At 42.0% G+C, this 16,259-nt stretch overlaps 1 protein-coding gene across 4 annotated transcripts in view; it reads left to right on the plus strand.

Annotated features, from left to right (window-relative positions):
- The window catches only part of LOC109408817 (potassium channel subfamily T member 2), a 564,841-nt gene that overhangs the window by 456,418 nt on the left and 92,164 nt on the right, over positions 1 to 16,259 (plus strand). For all 4 annotated transcript variants that reach the window (XM_062854367.1, XM_062854368.1, XM_062854369.1 and 1 more), the window contains exon 17: positions 7,103 to 7,327. In XM_062854367.1, the coding sequence (XP_062710351.1) occupies positions 7,103 to 7,327 (225 nt within the window). The remainder of the gene's footprint in view (positions 1 to 7,102; positions 7,328 to 16,259) is intronic.

A 16,259-nucleotide genomic window follows, 5' to 3' on the forward strand; every position in this document is an offset into this window, starting at 1 on the left:
TCAAAATTTCTTAAATTTCGTGCAACAGACCATAAAGTAGTTAATGAAGTCTCCTTATCAAGACCTTGAATAAAATTTTTCCAGTAATTTCTTTTTTTAAATTTAGTTATTCTTGTGAACAATGCTTCAGCTTTGCAATATGCAAAATAATTCTCCCGACTACCAAATTTACGAAAAATTTTGAATGCAGTGGATTTATTTTTTAATGCAGTCGAACATTCATTATCCCACCAGAATGAAGGACGTTTTCTATTAAAAGTACTTGAAATAACTTTCTTTTTCTGTGATCTGAGTAAACTGTCATTTAGTAAACCTAAAAATTTATTATATTTTTAATAATTGAATGTACATCGGGTTTCTCTTCACCAAACATCTCTATTCGAGCTATATTTTCATTTGCAGAAGGTTTCAAAATATTCTATCGGTGAAACTTTTTCCATACATTTTGTATGGTAGAGAAATTGGCCGAAATGAGGATTCCATGCAAATTTGTATGAAAAACAGCTAAAAAGATGAAAAAATCAAAATTTCCCCGATGAAATATTTTAAAACTTTCTGCATATGATAATATAGCATGAAATCTGTCATTCTGTGGAAAGAAACCCGATGTACATTCAATTTTAATAATCTGCTAGTTCAGACATAGCGTGTGAAGTCTTAGGCTTCCATATCATTATTTACATTTTTTTTCAATTTAGGCGTGAGACTATGCATGAAAACAAACAAAAGTTTGCCAAAATTTTGAATTTTTATTGTAAAGGAGTAGGGTAATTTTCCAATTGTTGCACGGCTCATAAGATTAACATGGAGTGTGCAACAATAGGCGAGTTTTTAGCCGTGCAACAAATGGAAAATTACCCCACTTTTGAACGTTTTTTTTTCTATTTTTCCATGTTGAGCTCAATTTTTAAAGGTACAGTTAATTCAAAACTTTATTAGCAACGAAAATATCTACAAAACACACTAAAACATAAAAGATTAATCAGTTTCGTACCTTACAATTCCGCCCTATGTTGCTTATCCTGTGACAGATACGAGTATCTCGACTACCACTTGTAATCTTCCTCAGTGTCAGTTATCCACAGTGGATAACTGACACTGAGGAAGATTACAAGTGGTAGTCGAAATACGCGTATCTGTCAAAGAATAAGCAACATAGGGCGGAATTAAAAGATACGAAACTGATCACACTCATTCGAAGAGGGTATTCTGCTTTGCGGGTTCGAAAAGATTAAAGTTTAATCAATCGTTAAAAAAGTTATCGGGCTTTAAATTTATTTATTTTTTTGAAAAAAATTTAAAAAACATAAAAATTTAAATGACTTATATATTGCGTTACTTTGGAAAAAAACATAATGTTCTACAAGTCTATTCCAGCATCTCTTTGGGAAAGATTCTTAAAAAATATTAAATTCGGATGAATATTCAAAAAGCTATGGCACTTATAGTGAATGCACCTTTCTAGTATTCGAAAATTAGATTTTGAGGCGTTTTCGCCACCTCAAAATCTTGATATTTTTGGCTTAAATCTAGAAGTTTCTCTTTTACATTTGAATCCAGAAGAGCTGACAATTTTCAACAACTTTTGAAAAATAAGCCGCAGCCTGTGAATACCTTCACAGCGGTTCTTGAACGCTCCTGATAACTTGTTTGGTTGCTATAGCTTGCCAAAGTTAAGGTCCCTAATAGGACTTTTTCCATTGCCATTGATTTTTGCTAGCTGTCCAAATTATGGAGTCTAAAACGCCCTACAGAAGCAGAAGGTTTAGTTATGTGCTTATGTAGCATCCCTAGATATAACTCGTCGGTACGTATCTAGATTCTTGAGGATATCATAAAGCGGATTTTAAAAATAAAATTAAAAAAAAAATGACTTGAGACAATGATCAGGTATCAGGTTTGGCCGGCTCCAGAGGCACGTTATCCTCCATTTGGGACATTTGTGCCATCGCCAAACATATAAGCCTATTTCATCATTTATCTGAGGGAGAATGTGACAGGGGATGGGAATTGGAATGGGGAAAGATGATAAAATAGGAAGGGGTCCCCAAGAAGAGGGAATGAACGCATAAGGGCAACGAGAGCTCATAGCGCATCCCACAATCGGTTTAAAAAGTGCCCTGAAAAGGACACTGTAAAACGCATAAGCGAAAAGAGAGCCTAAAGCACATTGTAGGTAGCTTGTGACGTCATGCGACTTTCAATATGACATTGAAAGGCATATCATCGACAGCGTCCTCGATAGTCAAGAAATCACCCAAGCAAAAACTACGTTTGAGCGAATACTTTGTTGAAAACGTATACAACTTTGTGTAAAAGAGTCACTGTGGACATCCCAAAGTGGGAGTTCACATGAATAGGCATGTTAGCCAGACGAACACCACAGATGTGATAATCGACAATGCGTTTCAAGCATTGCAGAAAGAACGAGGTAACCAGATAAATCTGGAACTCATTCCTTCTTTATACAACGCACGCACCCTTTCGGGATAAAACTATGGAGTACTTTCACGCCATGAAAATACCCAATAGAAAACTACAAGAGTTCAAAACATGTTTGAAAAACTCGAATCTCTCTGGAGAAAAATAGGACAAAACCCTATTTTCTCCTGGAGATGCGAAGTAAGCGGAGCTTTCTAGGGCCCACTAAGTCGATTAAATAGCCATAATTCTCGGGCGGAAGATAGAGATTCGTAACTATTTAAAAGAATGGGTTATCCAAAGATATTTTGAACTTGAACAGATCAGAGTTCCATTCAAGAATACCTCTTGCGGTCCGCACAGACCGCAGAGGATCAGCTTCTTTCAAAGCAATAGTTATGGTATGTTACAATGGAGGGCGTTGTAGGTACATAACCTCAATGAAACTCTCTTGGAGTAGCAATGGAAGCGAGATATCCATAAAATGTGGTCGCAACCAATTAATACAGGTTCCCTTGAGCAGGGACGCCTGAATACGCAAATTTTACGAAGGAACACAAACTACAAAGAAGGTCAAATGGAGAATCTTCATCTGACACATCTGACACATCAGTTGGGTAAGGTGCAATTCTATGTTAAGTAACTGTACTAGCTAAGTAATCCATCAAACTGAAGCACCTCAAATTAATATTTGAGCTAATATAATAATCGAAGCAATACTGCCAAATAACAGTGAAAAGATAGCGATAACAAGAGCTAGCTTAAAGGCATCCATAAGGAAAGGTTGAAACATAATGTTAACGTTTTTCTAAGATATAGCATGCACGAGGCATGACGTTTTATTTATAATGAAAGAAGCAAAACTGGGTTCACAAGGTAACCTATACAGAAATTACCCTACGAAAACGAACTTTTTGAAATACAGCCGCTTGGGTTACGCACGCTTTTTACGCTGAAAATTGATCTGAGGTTTCCTAGTCGTAGCCACTATCCAAACTAGACAGGATTACACTCTTCACAATCATCGCAGAAAAAGGAAACATCAACGACAAACCAAATTGGTGTCAATTGAAAAACGTCAATGGCGAAAACGCTCTAACCGAACCCATGATTCTTTTTTTGTACGGGTCTGGGTTTTGCTATAACTCAGTCAATTTTCAACAGATTCTCATGAAACTTTGTACACATGTAAGCATAAGTACTATCAGTGTACAAAATTTCGTGAGAATCGGTTAAAAATTGACTGAGTTATAGCAAAAAAAGACCCGTGCAAACAAATAATCGGGTGTAGGTAGTAATCTAAGCTAATTTACAACATTTGAATAATCCCGCCCTTATTCAGCCTCAAATTTGAAACTTAAGAAGGGCAACTGATTATCTCGGAGAAACACAAGGTCCACTGCACTATTGCTCCGGTTACCGCAGTAAGGGCGTAATACTATGGAGGACGCCCTAATTCTCCACAGGCTCCGATTGTGGTTAGGTTTTTATTGGACCCCCCTCTAACCATTCATTCCACGATAAGCATAAAGCCGCATAACACCATGAATTAGGGGTCACCTGTTTAGTGGACTTTTACCACTGGATCAGGCGGTCCGTGGTGTTATTCTTAGCCAATTGAGACAACCGCTACCGACACTACACAGTTATCTAGGCAGATCGGGAAAAGAAGTTAACATTGATGGTTAACTTCCAAACGAGCCCGAACAACCCCTAAACGAACGCACCATTACGATTGGCTATTTCATATTTGACATGAGACAATAATACGGAACATGTTAAGAAATTATTGAATAGAACAAAGCTTGATTTGAAGCGACAATAATATGTAGAAAGTATGAAGCGTATATTTAAGCACAACATCTTTGTAATAATATGGAATTCGTTATCAAACAACCCACTCAAATAAACTTCATAGATTCAATATATAGTCACTCAAACTAGAATATAGACACTTTTCTCAAATTGATTCCAGCGATCACTCAAACGAGCACATAAGCTTTGCCGATCGAAAATTGCAGTACCCACCACATTGAAGCTACGGTTTCCAAGTAACCCTGATACCAATAGATTCTAAAAACGTGACACATATTCATTTTTGAATCCTATATTTGCACGGTTAGAAGTAGAAAACTAATGTTTTTCTTCGCAATTCTGTAGTCTTCATGTTCAGTAGCACATAGTTGACCCAGACCTCCAAACATACTCCTTCGAACGAATGCAACTCCTTTTCACCTCCACAAGAACACACACACAACAACTCCGCTAAACCAAACACTCGAGAGCGTACAAAACCACTTCGACTCGTGGTCCACACTGCTGCACACCCCTAGTACACCCTCCTTATCGCCTGAACATATTACCTCATGCTAGTATAGCAATTTGAAACAATACGGTATTGCAGTTTCGTAGTAGAGATTGATTGACCTGTCTACCTCCAGTACAAGCCCTCCTTCGTCATTGTCCTCGTTGTCAGTACCTACTCAGTAACAATTGGTCGATTCTGATAAATTTCCCGCAGACTGTTCCTTGTCAGAATTAACGATTAGGTCTGCTTGTGGAGAATGCCTCAGCTGAGGACCAGTCTAGCCATTCATGTGCGTGTATTTGGAAAAAGAAAAACTTTCCGAAAATGGTACTTGACGGACAAAAGCAGTCAATTTTCGAAAGCTTACCGATATGTGTCTGATAGTTTGCAGTTCGGCTGTTTGCCTGACCCCATTGACAAAAACCAAAGCAAACTAGAAAACGGACGATCATCTCTCGGCTGGATGCTGTGGAATGGCTGTGACAGTGAAGGGTTGATGAAGGGAAGAAGGGCTGTTGGTTGACTATCGGAGTGCATCGAAAGCAGCCGAATGGAAATTCAATCAATTTCAACTGCTCGGTCGGAATGAGTGACTTAATGAAGGGTCCGATTCAGCTAATTATTAGTATTGAATTCAACATTTTTTTTTTCGATGGCGTAGTTCAGTGATGGGTTGGAATTGTTCAAAAATCGAAACAGGAAGAATTTTCTTCTGCTTCTTCTTCTTCTTCTTCTTTATGGCTTGACGTTCACATTGGAACTTGGCCTGCCTCTTTTCAACTTAGTGTTCTAAAAGCAATTCCACAGCTATTAATTGCAGGTCTTTCTGTGCCTGCCATTGCATGTACAAATTGTGAGGCAAGTACAATAATACACTATGCCCAGGGATGCCACATATACAGATTTTTCTGTAATCATGCAGATTTTCTTGCAGCTTTTCATACAGAATTCTGTATACCAATATTACAGATTTTTGGAAAAGATACAGATTATACAGATTTTTCAGAAACTTACAGAATTTTTATCAGATTTTTCGCGAAATATTACAGATTTTTGACAAAAAATGGTGATGCAGATTATAAAGATTTTTGAAAGGCAAAACACAGATTTAAATGTGGCAATGCCCAGGGAGTCGAGCAAATTTTCCCGACCGGAACGGAAATCGAACCACTAGGCTAACTGGAGATCCCAGTATTTTCTTATAAATCTAGAATCTAAGGCAGATTGAACAAGACTTAATATCTGTGCTTAATATATATTCTATAGAATGTTCCATAGAACAAGCATACAGTACACAGTACATGGCTGATTGATTTATTCACGCAAAAAAATCCGTTCCGATATACGTGAACTCTCAGTCACGGCAACGGGAACAAACGGGAACTATGCATAGCAACGATAACAACAATAAGAAATGTACACCGTGAACTAGAAATCACGGTTTCTAGAACGCCCATATTGACAGCTGGAACTAGTTCCAGTTTACGGTGTATATTTGCTTGTTCTCATATTTGCGTTTGTTTGTTCACGTTTATCAGAACGGTTTTCTGAGCGTGTTGATTAATTTCCAATCCTGAACACGATTTCGCTCGAAATGTGTCCATCCCATATTCTTCTCCTACATTTCTAAGTAAATTCAACTAAGACTTCATATAACCGACGTCCTTTAAATTTAATATTGATGAGTTCATGGAGTCAATTGATTGGCAATTTCCAGATAAAATCAAACCAGCTAGCATTTATCACTTTACCCCCGTCCCGTAGCACTCGATTCTTCGAACTTTATCTCTTCATGTGTCCACTCAGCCAGACAGTCGATTATGTCCATTAATAATGAGCAAATATTTTCCCTCCTCTCGAACAGCGAGGAAAAAAACGCTGCCCAAGTAAGCCTTTACGTTCATCGCTGCTCTCGATAATAGAGTCAAACGCTAAAAATGCACAGCAATAATTGATTAACAGGGCTACAGAAACGAATGTGAAAAGCTGTCACGTATGATTAAGCTTCCCATTCTCGTTATTAACGCATTTCACCGTTCGACCCTTCATCGGCCCCCAGCCTACAGTCCCTAGCACTCGCTTTCGTCCCATCCAATGCCGATGAAATCAATAATAAATTTAAAAACAATAAACACGACGCACGCTTGTCAGCAGATTTTTAATCTTTTTGCCACCCTCGTTCTCTGTTTTCACAAACCCGCCCACACCCCGCCCACAAACGGTTCTGGGGACCGTTGTTATTATTATCGGAATCGATCAATTTTTAATCTGAGAAAACAATTATACGCCGGACCTTCACAGTCATTTAACAAAATCCCGTCTAACCCATTTTCTCCCCCTCTGTTCTGCTACATCCTTCTCTCATTCCTGCAGCCACCTACACCGAGACTGCAACGCCCAATTCGGGTTCCGCCAACACCAACGCCATCACGGTGTCGGACTCGAAGACGAACCTTAAGGAGGCATCGACGCCGGCCACCGGGACAACCCAGTCGACGCAGCTGGGACCGCCGGCCATCACGACGGCGAACCATCTGGAGATCCCCAGCAACAACAACCCGAACCTGCTCAGCCCGGACATTCTCAACCAGAGGCGAGGTAAGATATGATGACCATTCAGATGTTAAAATCAAAGAACAGTTCCCACTACAGCAGTGAGGTTGCTTTTTTGCTTTCTATATCAGCCATTCCATAGAAAATCGAAATAAGTAGTAGGGTAATTTTCCAATTGTTGCACGGCTAAAAATTCGCCATTTGTTGCACACCTCATAAGAATAACATGGAATGTGCAACAATAGGCGAGTTTTTAGCCGTGCAACAATTGGAAAATTACCCTAGATCTCCGAATGTCGTGATACTAATTGGGCTTGTAGTTCATCATAAAAAAAATTGACCCGTAGTTTTTATTTCGTTATTAGAGTGTTCAATTACACGATAGGGTGGTCCAAATAATCAAAGTTATTGGAAACCAAAATTTAAAAAATAAATCATAACTTTAAAATTTATTTATTTATTTGAAGATATTGGATTATAGTTTTTAGGAAAAATACGTTGAACGGGCCGAATTGTGTTTTGATGCAATCAATATGTGAAAGTTGGTTTTTGATCTCGGGACAAAATGAGTATCCCAATTTTATATTTAAGAAAATTCAGTTTTGTAGTTTTCGATATATATATATATATATATATATATATATATATATATATATATATATATATATATATGGAAAATGAAAAGTTATACTAGTTACTCTGTACATTTGGAAAAGCGCGTATTAAATAACTTTTCTTCTTCAAAAAATGGCACGACCTTTTTTAATTCAAATGAAATTTTGCTCATTTATGAGCTTCTATGAGAAAAAGATTTTCATGTTATTTCAAGCCTAACTTTACAAAACACCGTATCTTACAAAATCCACGAACGGAGAAAATCGAAAGGGAAGTTCGCTGTTCTCATAGCAACTCATACATTCCGCATTTCAGAAACGTTAAAAATCCGGGGATTTTTTCCCAAATTATCCCCAAAGGTGAGTGATACAAGTTCGAAGTTCGAAGTTTTCGCCTCATGTGAAAATCTCTCTTATGTTTACATTTGTTACATACGGCGTTTGCTAAAGTTGGGCTTGATTTGTTTTGCAATGTTCTGCACCTCACTTTTTGAAAAGAGTGAATGAAAAAAAAAACTCGGAAACTGTTTGTTGAATTGAAATGATGTCTTCGGAGATGTTTCAGGATATTTGAAAGACTTTGAGAAGAAAGATATAATAATATATACATCGAAGATCCATTTTTTTTTCTTGTTGGGGACATAATGCCACTGCGACCATCCATGTTAGTTGTCATATAATTTCAATTTTCCATAAACTATAGCCTCCAAATTTGCCAAGTAGTCTAGGATAGTTAAATGCTTTTAACTAATTTGTCTCGAATTATTATTTTTCACCAACAAGCAAACGAAAACCGTTTTTTGAGATTTTTGACACTAAAAAATTTTCAATGAAAAACATTTACATTTTTTCCCACATCCAATCGTAGATAAGTTACAGTGATTTCGATATAAATAGGAAAAAATATGGAAATGTTTTTCGAGATTTTACTGCTTTACCGTTTTAGTTTTGTCGATTTTCCCCTTTATCGATCGCGACGATTTGAATTCGTTGCGGGTGAAACCATCGCCAGAGTCAAATACAAGACACTGAAGACGACCTTACAGTTGTGGTCGAAATACGTATCTGTGAAAGGATGCAAATTCTTAGTGGAATTAAAAGGAACAGTACTAAACCCAATTTTCTTTTTACTTAATGGATAATAATTATTTGTCTCACATGTCAATAGGGTCCTAAAGCCCTATCAAGATTCTTGGTTTGAACCACCAGGAATACATATTTACTAATTTTTCAATGTTTTTTTTTTCATTGATTGTAGCTGAAAATATTTTGGTAATGGTTTTCGAATTTGTGTCTCGCTTCTAGCTTTAAATTCATGATTTTTGTTATCGTGTACGTCAGATAGAAACATGTTTGAAACTTCACACGGTGAAACTTAAGAACCATAATTTGAGAATTGTTTAACTCACTTTTGAGTTATTTTTTGTCTTCTCTCTCATCCACTCTCTTTGTTGTTGTCAAAGAGAGAAAGGCAAAACAACCCAACTTTGAAGCCAAAATTGAGTAAACAACATTTAACTCAAATTTGAGTGTTTTGAACTAGCAGATGGGTGAAAAAAACTTTGTCGTACTTTGTCGTACGGGATCAAATGAAAACAACCCGCACGCAACCTCTAATTTGAGTGAAATAAACTTACATTTGGGTACTTTTTTCTCCCTGCAGTGTGAAAAATGTTGCTTCTGAAATTTATCCAATAATTCCCTCAAAGATTCATCCTTCCGGGAGTTTCTATCGTGATTTCTTCCGGATTTTATTCCTTCTTTATTGGACTTTCCAAGAGTTTTCTGAGATTTTTCAAGATGTATCTTCTGAGATTTCATCTTTAAAAATTCCTAGATTTCTTCAGGAATTCCTTTCGGAATTCTATCAGGATTTTTTTTCCTGGATTCTTCAAGGAGTTCCTTCTGTAATTCCTGAAAGATCTCCTTCTGGGATTCCTTTGGGATTTTTTCCCGGAGATTAGACAAAATGTTCCTTGTGGATCCTTTCAAGAATTTCTCCTGGGTTTGTTCCAGGTTTGCTCCAGAAGTTCTCTCCGGGGTTGCCTAATAAGTTCCTTCCAGACATTCTTTCAGAAATTACAAGAATTCGAAAAGGAAAAACCAGGATCTTTGGGGATTCCTCCTAGGACTTTTTTCAGAATTTGTTCTGGACTGCAGTACACTAAGTGGACTGTATAAAAAAATGATAAAAAATGCAGTTCCAGAGCCACACTATTTTGCCTTCGACACGTTGCACTTGCACTTCGGATACTGAAGGAAAACGTTTTCACTGCGGTTCGCGGTTAGAAAAGTAGACTGTATTGGACCGAGCTTCGTGGTACACTAATTATATTTGAAAATTTCTCTTAGCGATCGATCTATCGATCACTCTGCCTACTGCCTACCTGCGATCGTGTACGATCGGATTTACCAAGAAATGAGAGAAGAGTAATTCTCGTAACTGTTATACGGGGCTTTAGCGCAACTTGGGGTTAACTAGACGGTTGTTCGCAAACATGCCGCCCCCCTTGAAACCGGCTGGTTTCAAACGAATTCTAATATTAGCTAGTATTTGATCATTTGGAATTCACTTACTTAATACTATATAATAGTGGCAAATTGGAACACTTCGTAACTGAATATGCTTAAATTCACTATAGTTCACAAGTTGGATCATGGATTGAGGTAGGTCTTCTTCGATGACGTCATCTTTGCCGATGGGTTACCGGCTCTTCGGGTCTGCTCTCATCTGGGATGTGGTATCGTCGACCTTAATCGACTCTCTTCGGGGGCTTCTTCGTAGGCTTGCTCGGTTACGTCGTCACACCGTGTTGTACTGCGGTTGCAGAGTACGCATGCGACGGAATCCTGCGGGTGCAGCTTCTTCTCTTCATCTTGTGGGTTTGCTTCTTCGTCTCGTCGTGGTTGGTTGGTGGTTGGTCTTCTCGTCTGTCGGGTTGTATCGGTTGATGCATTTGCTTCAGTGTGGTAGTTGTCATCTTGGACGGCTTCGTCTTGTACGGGCCGCCGCCGGGGTGGTGGTTGAAGTGCATCGATTGGTGATTTCCTCGGGAAAGGAGTTATGTAGTTTCTGTGTGTAGTTTTTCCGAAACTGGAACAACTTACCCCACAAAGGCAGTAGTGGTGCCTGAGAATTCTCCTTGGAGTAGCGCCTTGCGGGTGTTGGTTCCAGTGGAAGGCTTCTATCTTGTCCTCGGTCGTAGCGATTGACGGTAGAGCTGGCCGGGCCCATTGCCAACCAAACGAGGGAGGTGAGCCTGGAGATGGTACCATGGTTGTCTCCAGGGGATGCGGTGGTAGCGGACGCAGTGCTACCGAAGACACAGAAGAGATTAATATTGAACTTTGCTTGGCGATGACCGAGAGGCCAACGCAGGTTCCCAGTGCACCGGAGCGGGAGTAGATGCTTTCTCCCATGCTGAACTGAATTGCTTCAGTGTTACCTTCTTCCAAGACGAGGGACTTGGACAGACATACACAGACGATACTTGACGAGAATTGACCTTTCACCAATTGTAGACTGACGGAATGATGGAATGATCTTTGGACTTCATCGAGGTGACCCATGGGGTCAGAGGCGAAGCACTCGTAGAGTGCTTATTGATTGGAGTTTTGTTGCAAATTTTCATTGTCCCAAATAGGCAAGGGACAGACCTTGGTAATGCCTCTGTCGAAGCTACCATCCTTGGTACGTACCGTGACAACACGAACATGCCCGTCAGTACCAGGAAACACCCTTACCACTCTGCCAAGTGGCCACCTCAGTGGCGGTGTGTTCTCTTCTTTGAGAAGAACCATCGTACCCACAGCGATGTCATCCTTCTTCTTCGTCCATTTGACACGATTCTGCAGATCCGAAAGGTACTGGGTGCTGTACTTCTTCCAGAACTGCTGGGTGAGAGACTGAGCTTGCTCCCACATCTTCAGGTGGTTGATGGAAACATCGTCGAAGGTTCGATCCGCTACAGCAGTTAGCGGACGCTGCACTAGAAAATGCCCCGGGGTTAGGGCCTCGTAGTCTGTAGGATCGCTGCTGATAGCTGTCATCGGTCTAGAGTTTAAGACCGCTTCGATTTGGGCAAGAGCCGTCAGCATTTCGTCGTTCTTCAACGTTCGGAGTCCTACTGCTTTCTTGAAGTGGTTTTTGAAGGACTTCACTTGGGCCTCCCACAAACCACCGAAATTTGGCGTCCGGGGTGGGATGAACTTGAATTCGATGCCATCGTTCGCTGCTTCCTTGATAACGGAATCTTGGAATTTTCTGTCGTTCATCTGCTTGCAGAGCTCCTTCAACTCCCGATTTGCACCAACAAAGGTAGTTGCGTTGTCGCACATGATGAGCTGTGGTCGGCCTCGTCGAGCGACGAAGCGTCTAAGAGCCGCAATGAATGCCTGAGTCGTCAAATCCACGACGAGCTCCAGATGAATAGCCTTCACCGACAGGCAGACAAACACTGCAACGTAGCACTTCACCGGGCTGGATTTCCGGTTGGGATAGCTGATGTGGAAAGGTCCGCAGTAGTCCACGCCGACCTTCAAAAATGGAGCCGATGGAGTGACGCGCTCCACTGGTAAATCAGCCATAAGCTGATCGATGACCTTTGGTTTTCTTCGGAAACACGGAATGCATCCGTGGATGACCTTTCTCGCCAAGCTGTTCGCATTCGTTGGCCAGAATCTTTCGCGAAGGGTTGCTACTAGTAGTTGCTGTCCAGCGTGGTAGAACTTGTAGTGGTAGTGCCTAGCTAACGCTATTGCTAGCGGATGACGATGATCCAAAATGAACGGATGCTTTCGAGTTTCGGGCACTGGAGCATTGGCAAGACGACCACCGACGCATATAATGCCTGCCTTCAAGATAGGGTACAACGATCTGATCCTGGACGATGATTTCACCTCTCCTTGTTTTCCAAGATCTGCCATTTCTTCCGGAAAGCTGTCTTGTTGAGCTTGACGCACTAGGACGATCAGTGCTTCCTCTAATTCTTCCAGTGAGACAGGTCCAGTTCGCTTTGAACTTCGATTTGTAGTATTGTGCTTGAAGCGGATCAGAAGGGCTACAATGCGCTGCAGCTCCTGGTACGACCATCGTAGTCCAAACAGCTCATTCGGAGGAACTCCCTGTGTGGGAAACGCTTGAGATGCACGCTCTTCCAGAAGCGTGACGTCTTCTGGAACTTCGGAGATTTGGCTCGTTCGAGGCCAATAGCATTGATCCTGTAATAACCACTGCGGACCTTCGAACCAGCGCCTTTCGTATTGGAGTTGTGCTGGCGACATCCCACGAGAAATCAGGTCCGCAGGATTCTCGATTCCCGCTACGTGGCTCCACGTTCCGCCTTGGGTGAGATGTTGTATCTCCGATACTCGGTTGGCAACGAACACTTGCCAACGAGACGGAGGAGATCCGAGCCAGTGATTAACAATTGTGGAATCCGTCCAGAAAAACGCAGTAGGTACAGCCTTGACTTGGACGAACTTCTCGTAGAGGTGACTTAACAGGAGTGCAGCCGACAGCTCGAGCCGGGGAATTGTCATTTTCTTCTTCTTTTGCTCCAGATTCTCAAGAGGAGCCACTCGAGACTTCGATGTGATTAACCGCACAGTAACGGACCCGTCTGAAGCAACACAACGAAGATAGAGACACGCTCCGTACGCTACTGTTGACGCATCGCTGAATCCGTGCAGTTGAACGGAAACGCAATCGTTGCTGAGTCCAACCCAGCGGGGAATAGTAAGCGTTTCGAGTGCCATCAAGTTCTGCCGATATTCTCTCCACATTTCCTGTATCGACTCGTCCAGTGGGTCATCCCAGCCGCATTTCAGCCGCCACAGCTGCTGAATGAAGATTTTCGCCTGCACAACAACCGGACCGACTAGTCCTAACGGATCGAACAGGCACGCTGCGTCGAAGTGTATGCTTCGCTTGGTGATGGTCGAGGAATTGGACTTCCATTGAGGAAAGGAAAAGTGGAATTCGTCGGAGCTTACATTCCACCGTAGTCCCAGTGTTTTCACTGTTGCATTGGACGAATCAAGCTCAAGCATGGAGCGATCATCTCGCAGGTGCTTCGGAATGCTACGGAGAACTTCGCTTGAGTTTGAATTCCATTTCCGGAGACTAAAACCCGCCGAGTCTGACACGTCCTTGACTTGCTTCACCAACGTTTTGGCTTCCTCGACACTATCGGCGCCCGACAGCATATCGTCGACGTAAAAGTCATGCTGGATCACTTCAGATGCCACTGGATGCGTGGTTGCACAATCTTCGCCCAGCTTCTTGAGGCATCTTGTCGCTAAATACGGCGCGCTAGCCGTTCCGTATGTGACAGTGGTGAGTTCGAAGAATTTCAGGGGTTGGTCTTTCGAATTACGCCACACAATTTTGTGGAGAGGATGATCGGTCGGTTGAGTGAGCACCATCCGGTACATTTTCGCCACATCCGACACTACCGCTATTCGATGGAGGCGAAACCGTAGTAGAATCGCCAGAAGAGGATCCTGGACCACTGGGCCAACCATTAACGCATCGTTGAGCGACACTCCCGTTGATGTGCGGCACGAGGCATCGAAGACAACACGAAGTTTAGTGGTCGTGCTATCTGGACGCAACACCGCATGATGCGGCAAGTAGTAGACTGGTGCTTCACTGTCGGTCTCCTCGGGGACTTGCTTCATGTGTCCCATCAGCTGATATTCATGAATGAACTCAGTGTACATCGCCTTCAGTTCCTGGTCGCTGTTCAGCCGCCTTTCGAGGCTCAGGAACCGCTTGATAGCGATGTTTTTGGACTCGCCTAGTTTCTCCATGACGTGCTCCTTTCGTGGAAGGGCTACGACAAACTTCCCTTCTTCGTTTCGGGTGGTAGTTTTGTTGAAAAACTCCTCACACGCTGTTTCCTCCACTGAATTCGTGCTGTTGATATGACACGTCTCCAGCTCCCAGAATTTGGCGATGAGTTCTTGCAGATCAACCATCGTGCTGACGAAAGTCGACGTTCTTGGAATATTGACAGGAACTTCTGGAACTCTACCGGACACAATCCATCCGAAAACGGTTTCCTGCAGAGTCGGACCACTATCCGAGAGCTTTCGTCGTCCCGCAGCAAGAAGATCGATGTAGAATTCAGCACCGATGATCATATCGATGGGACCAGGTTCTCCGAAGGTCGGATCCGCCAACACGATGTCGCTTGGTATCTCCAGTACCTTCACTTGGACAGGGCTGATCGGCAACGTCCGGGTGATCATGGGCAGGACGTAGAACTGCATATCTTCGTCGAAGGCGGAGAGTGTTGCTTGTCGAGGTTGAATCCTTGCTTCCACCGATTTCGTCGATGTGACGCTTCCGCTGCCGATTCCTTCCACTTTCAAGAGGGCTGGAGTCTCCTTCAGCTTCAGCTTCTTGGAGAAGCTGGTCGTGACGTAGCAAAACTCTGAACAGGAGTCCAGCAATGTTCGAGCAAACGAAACGTTTCCGAACGGGTCTTGCACACGAACAATTGCGGTTGACATTAGTACTTGTCGAGGGAGAGATTGCATATTTTCTGATTGCTTAACAGCTTTCAGAGTAACAGTGGCGTGTGGGTCTGTAGTGGGTTGTGGGGGAGTGTGCTGAGAGCTTGATTGGATCACTGGGTAGGAGTTTGTGGTTTGTGTAGCTGGTTGAGTAGATGTTTGTGTCTGACCTTTTGGTGGTGTTTGACTTGGTTGTGGCTGTGTCTGTCCTGCTGCGCGGGTTTGATCTTGCGTTTGTGGAACGGATGGTTTCGGTGCTCGCGGACTCGTTGGCGCGTTCTCGAAATGCAGCATTGTATGATGCTTTCTGCCGCACTTCGTACAGGAACCCTTGGAGCAACCTTCTGCGTAGTGACCTGCGGATAAGCAGTTGCGACCACCTTTCGGGATTACTTAGGAATCGCCTTTCGGCGTTCCTCCTACATTCCCCAAAATTGTTTTATGAAATATCTCCAGCAGTTTTGTATGAATTATTGCAGATGTTCGTTCTGGGTTTCCTTCAAATGCTCCTTCTGAGATTATATTTCTCGAGGATTTCCTTCTGAAAATCGCGGTTTAAGTACAATCTTAAAAGGAACTCTTGTATTAATCCCAGGAGCAACTTCTGGTCAATCTGGGAAAACCTTGGAAGAATCCCAGAATGAACTCTAGGAAGTATTCATAAAGGAACTCCTGAGAGAATCCACGAAGGAACTTCTGGAGGAGTCCAAGAAAGACTCTTAAAAACTCCTTGAGGAATCTCAGAAAGAAATCCTTGTAAAACCACAGAAGAAACTTTAGAAGCATTTCCAGATTAAACTGTTGGAGCATTTCTAAAAAAAAGGAAATCCTAAGGACGAATC

The sequence above is a fragment of the Aedes albopictus genome, chromosome 2 (genome assembly GCF_035046485.1).
Source record: "Aedes albopictus strain Foshan chromosome 2, AalbF5, whole genome shotgun sequence".
NCBI classification, from domain to species: Eukaryota; Metazoa; Arthropoda; class Insecta; order Diptera; family Culicidae; genus Aedes; species Aedes albopictus.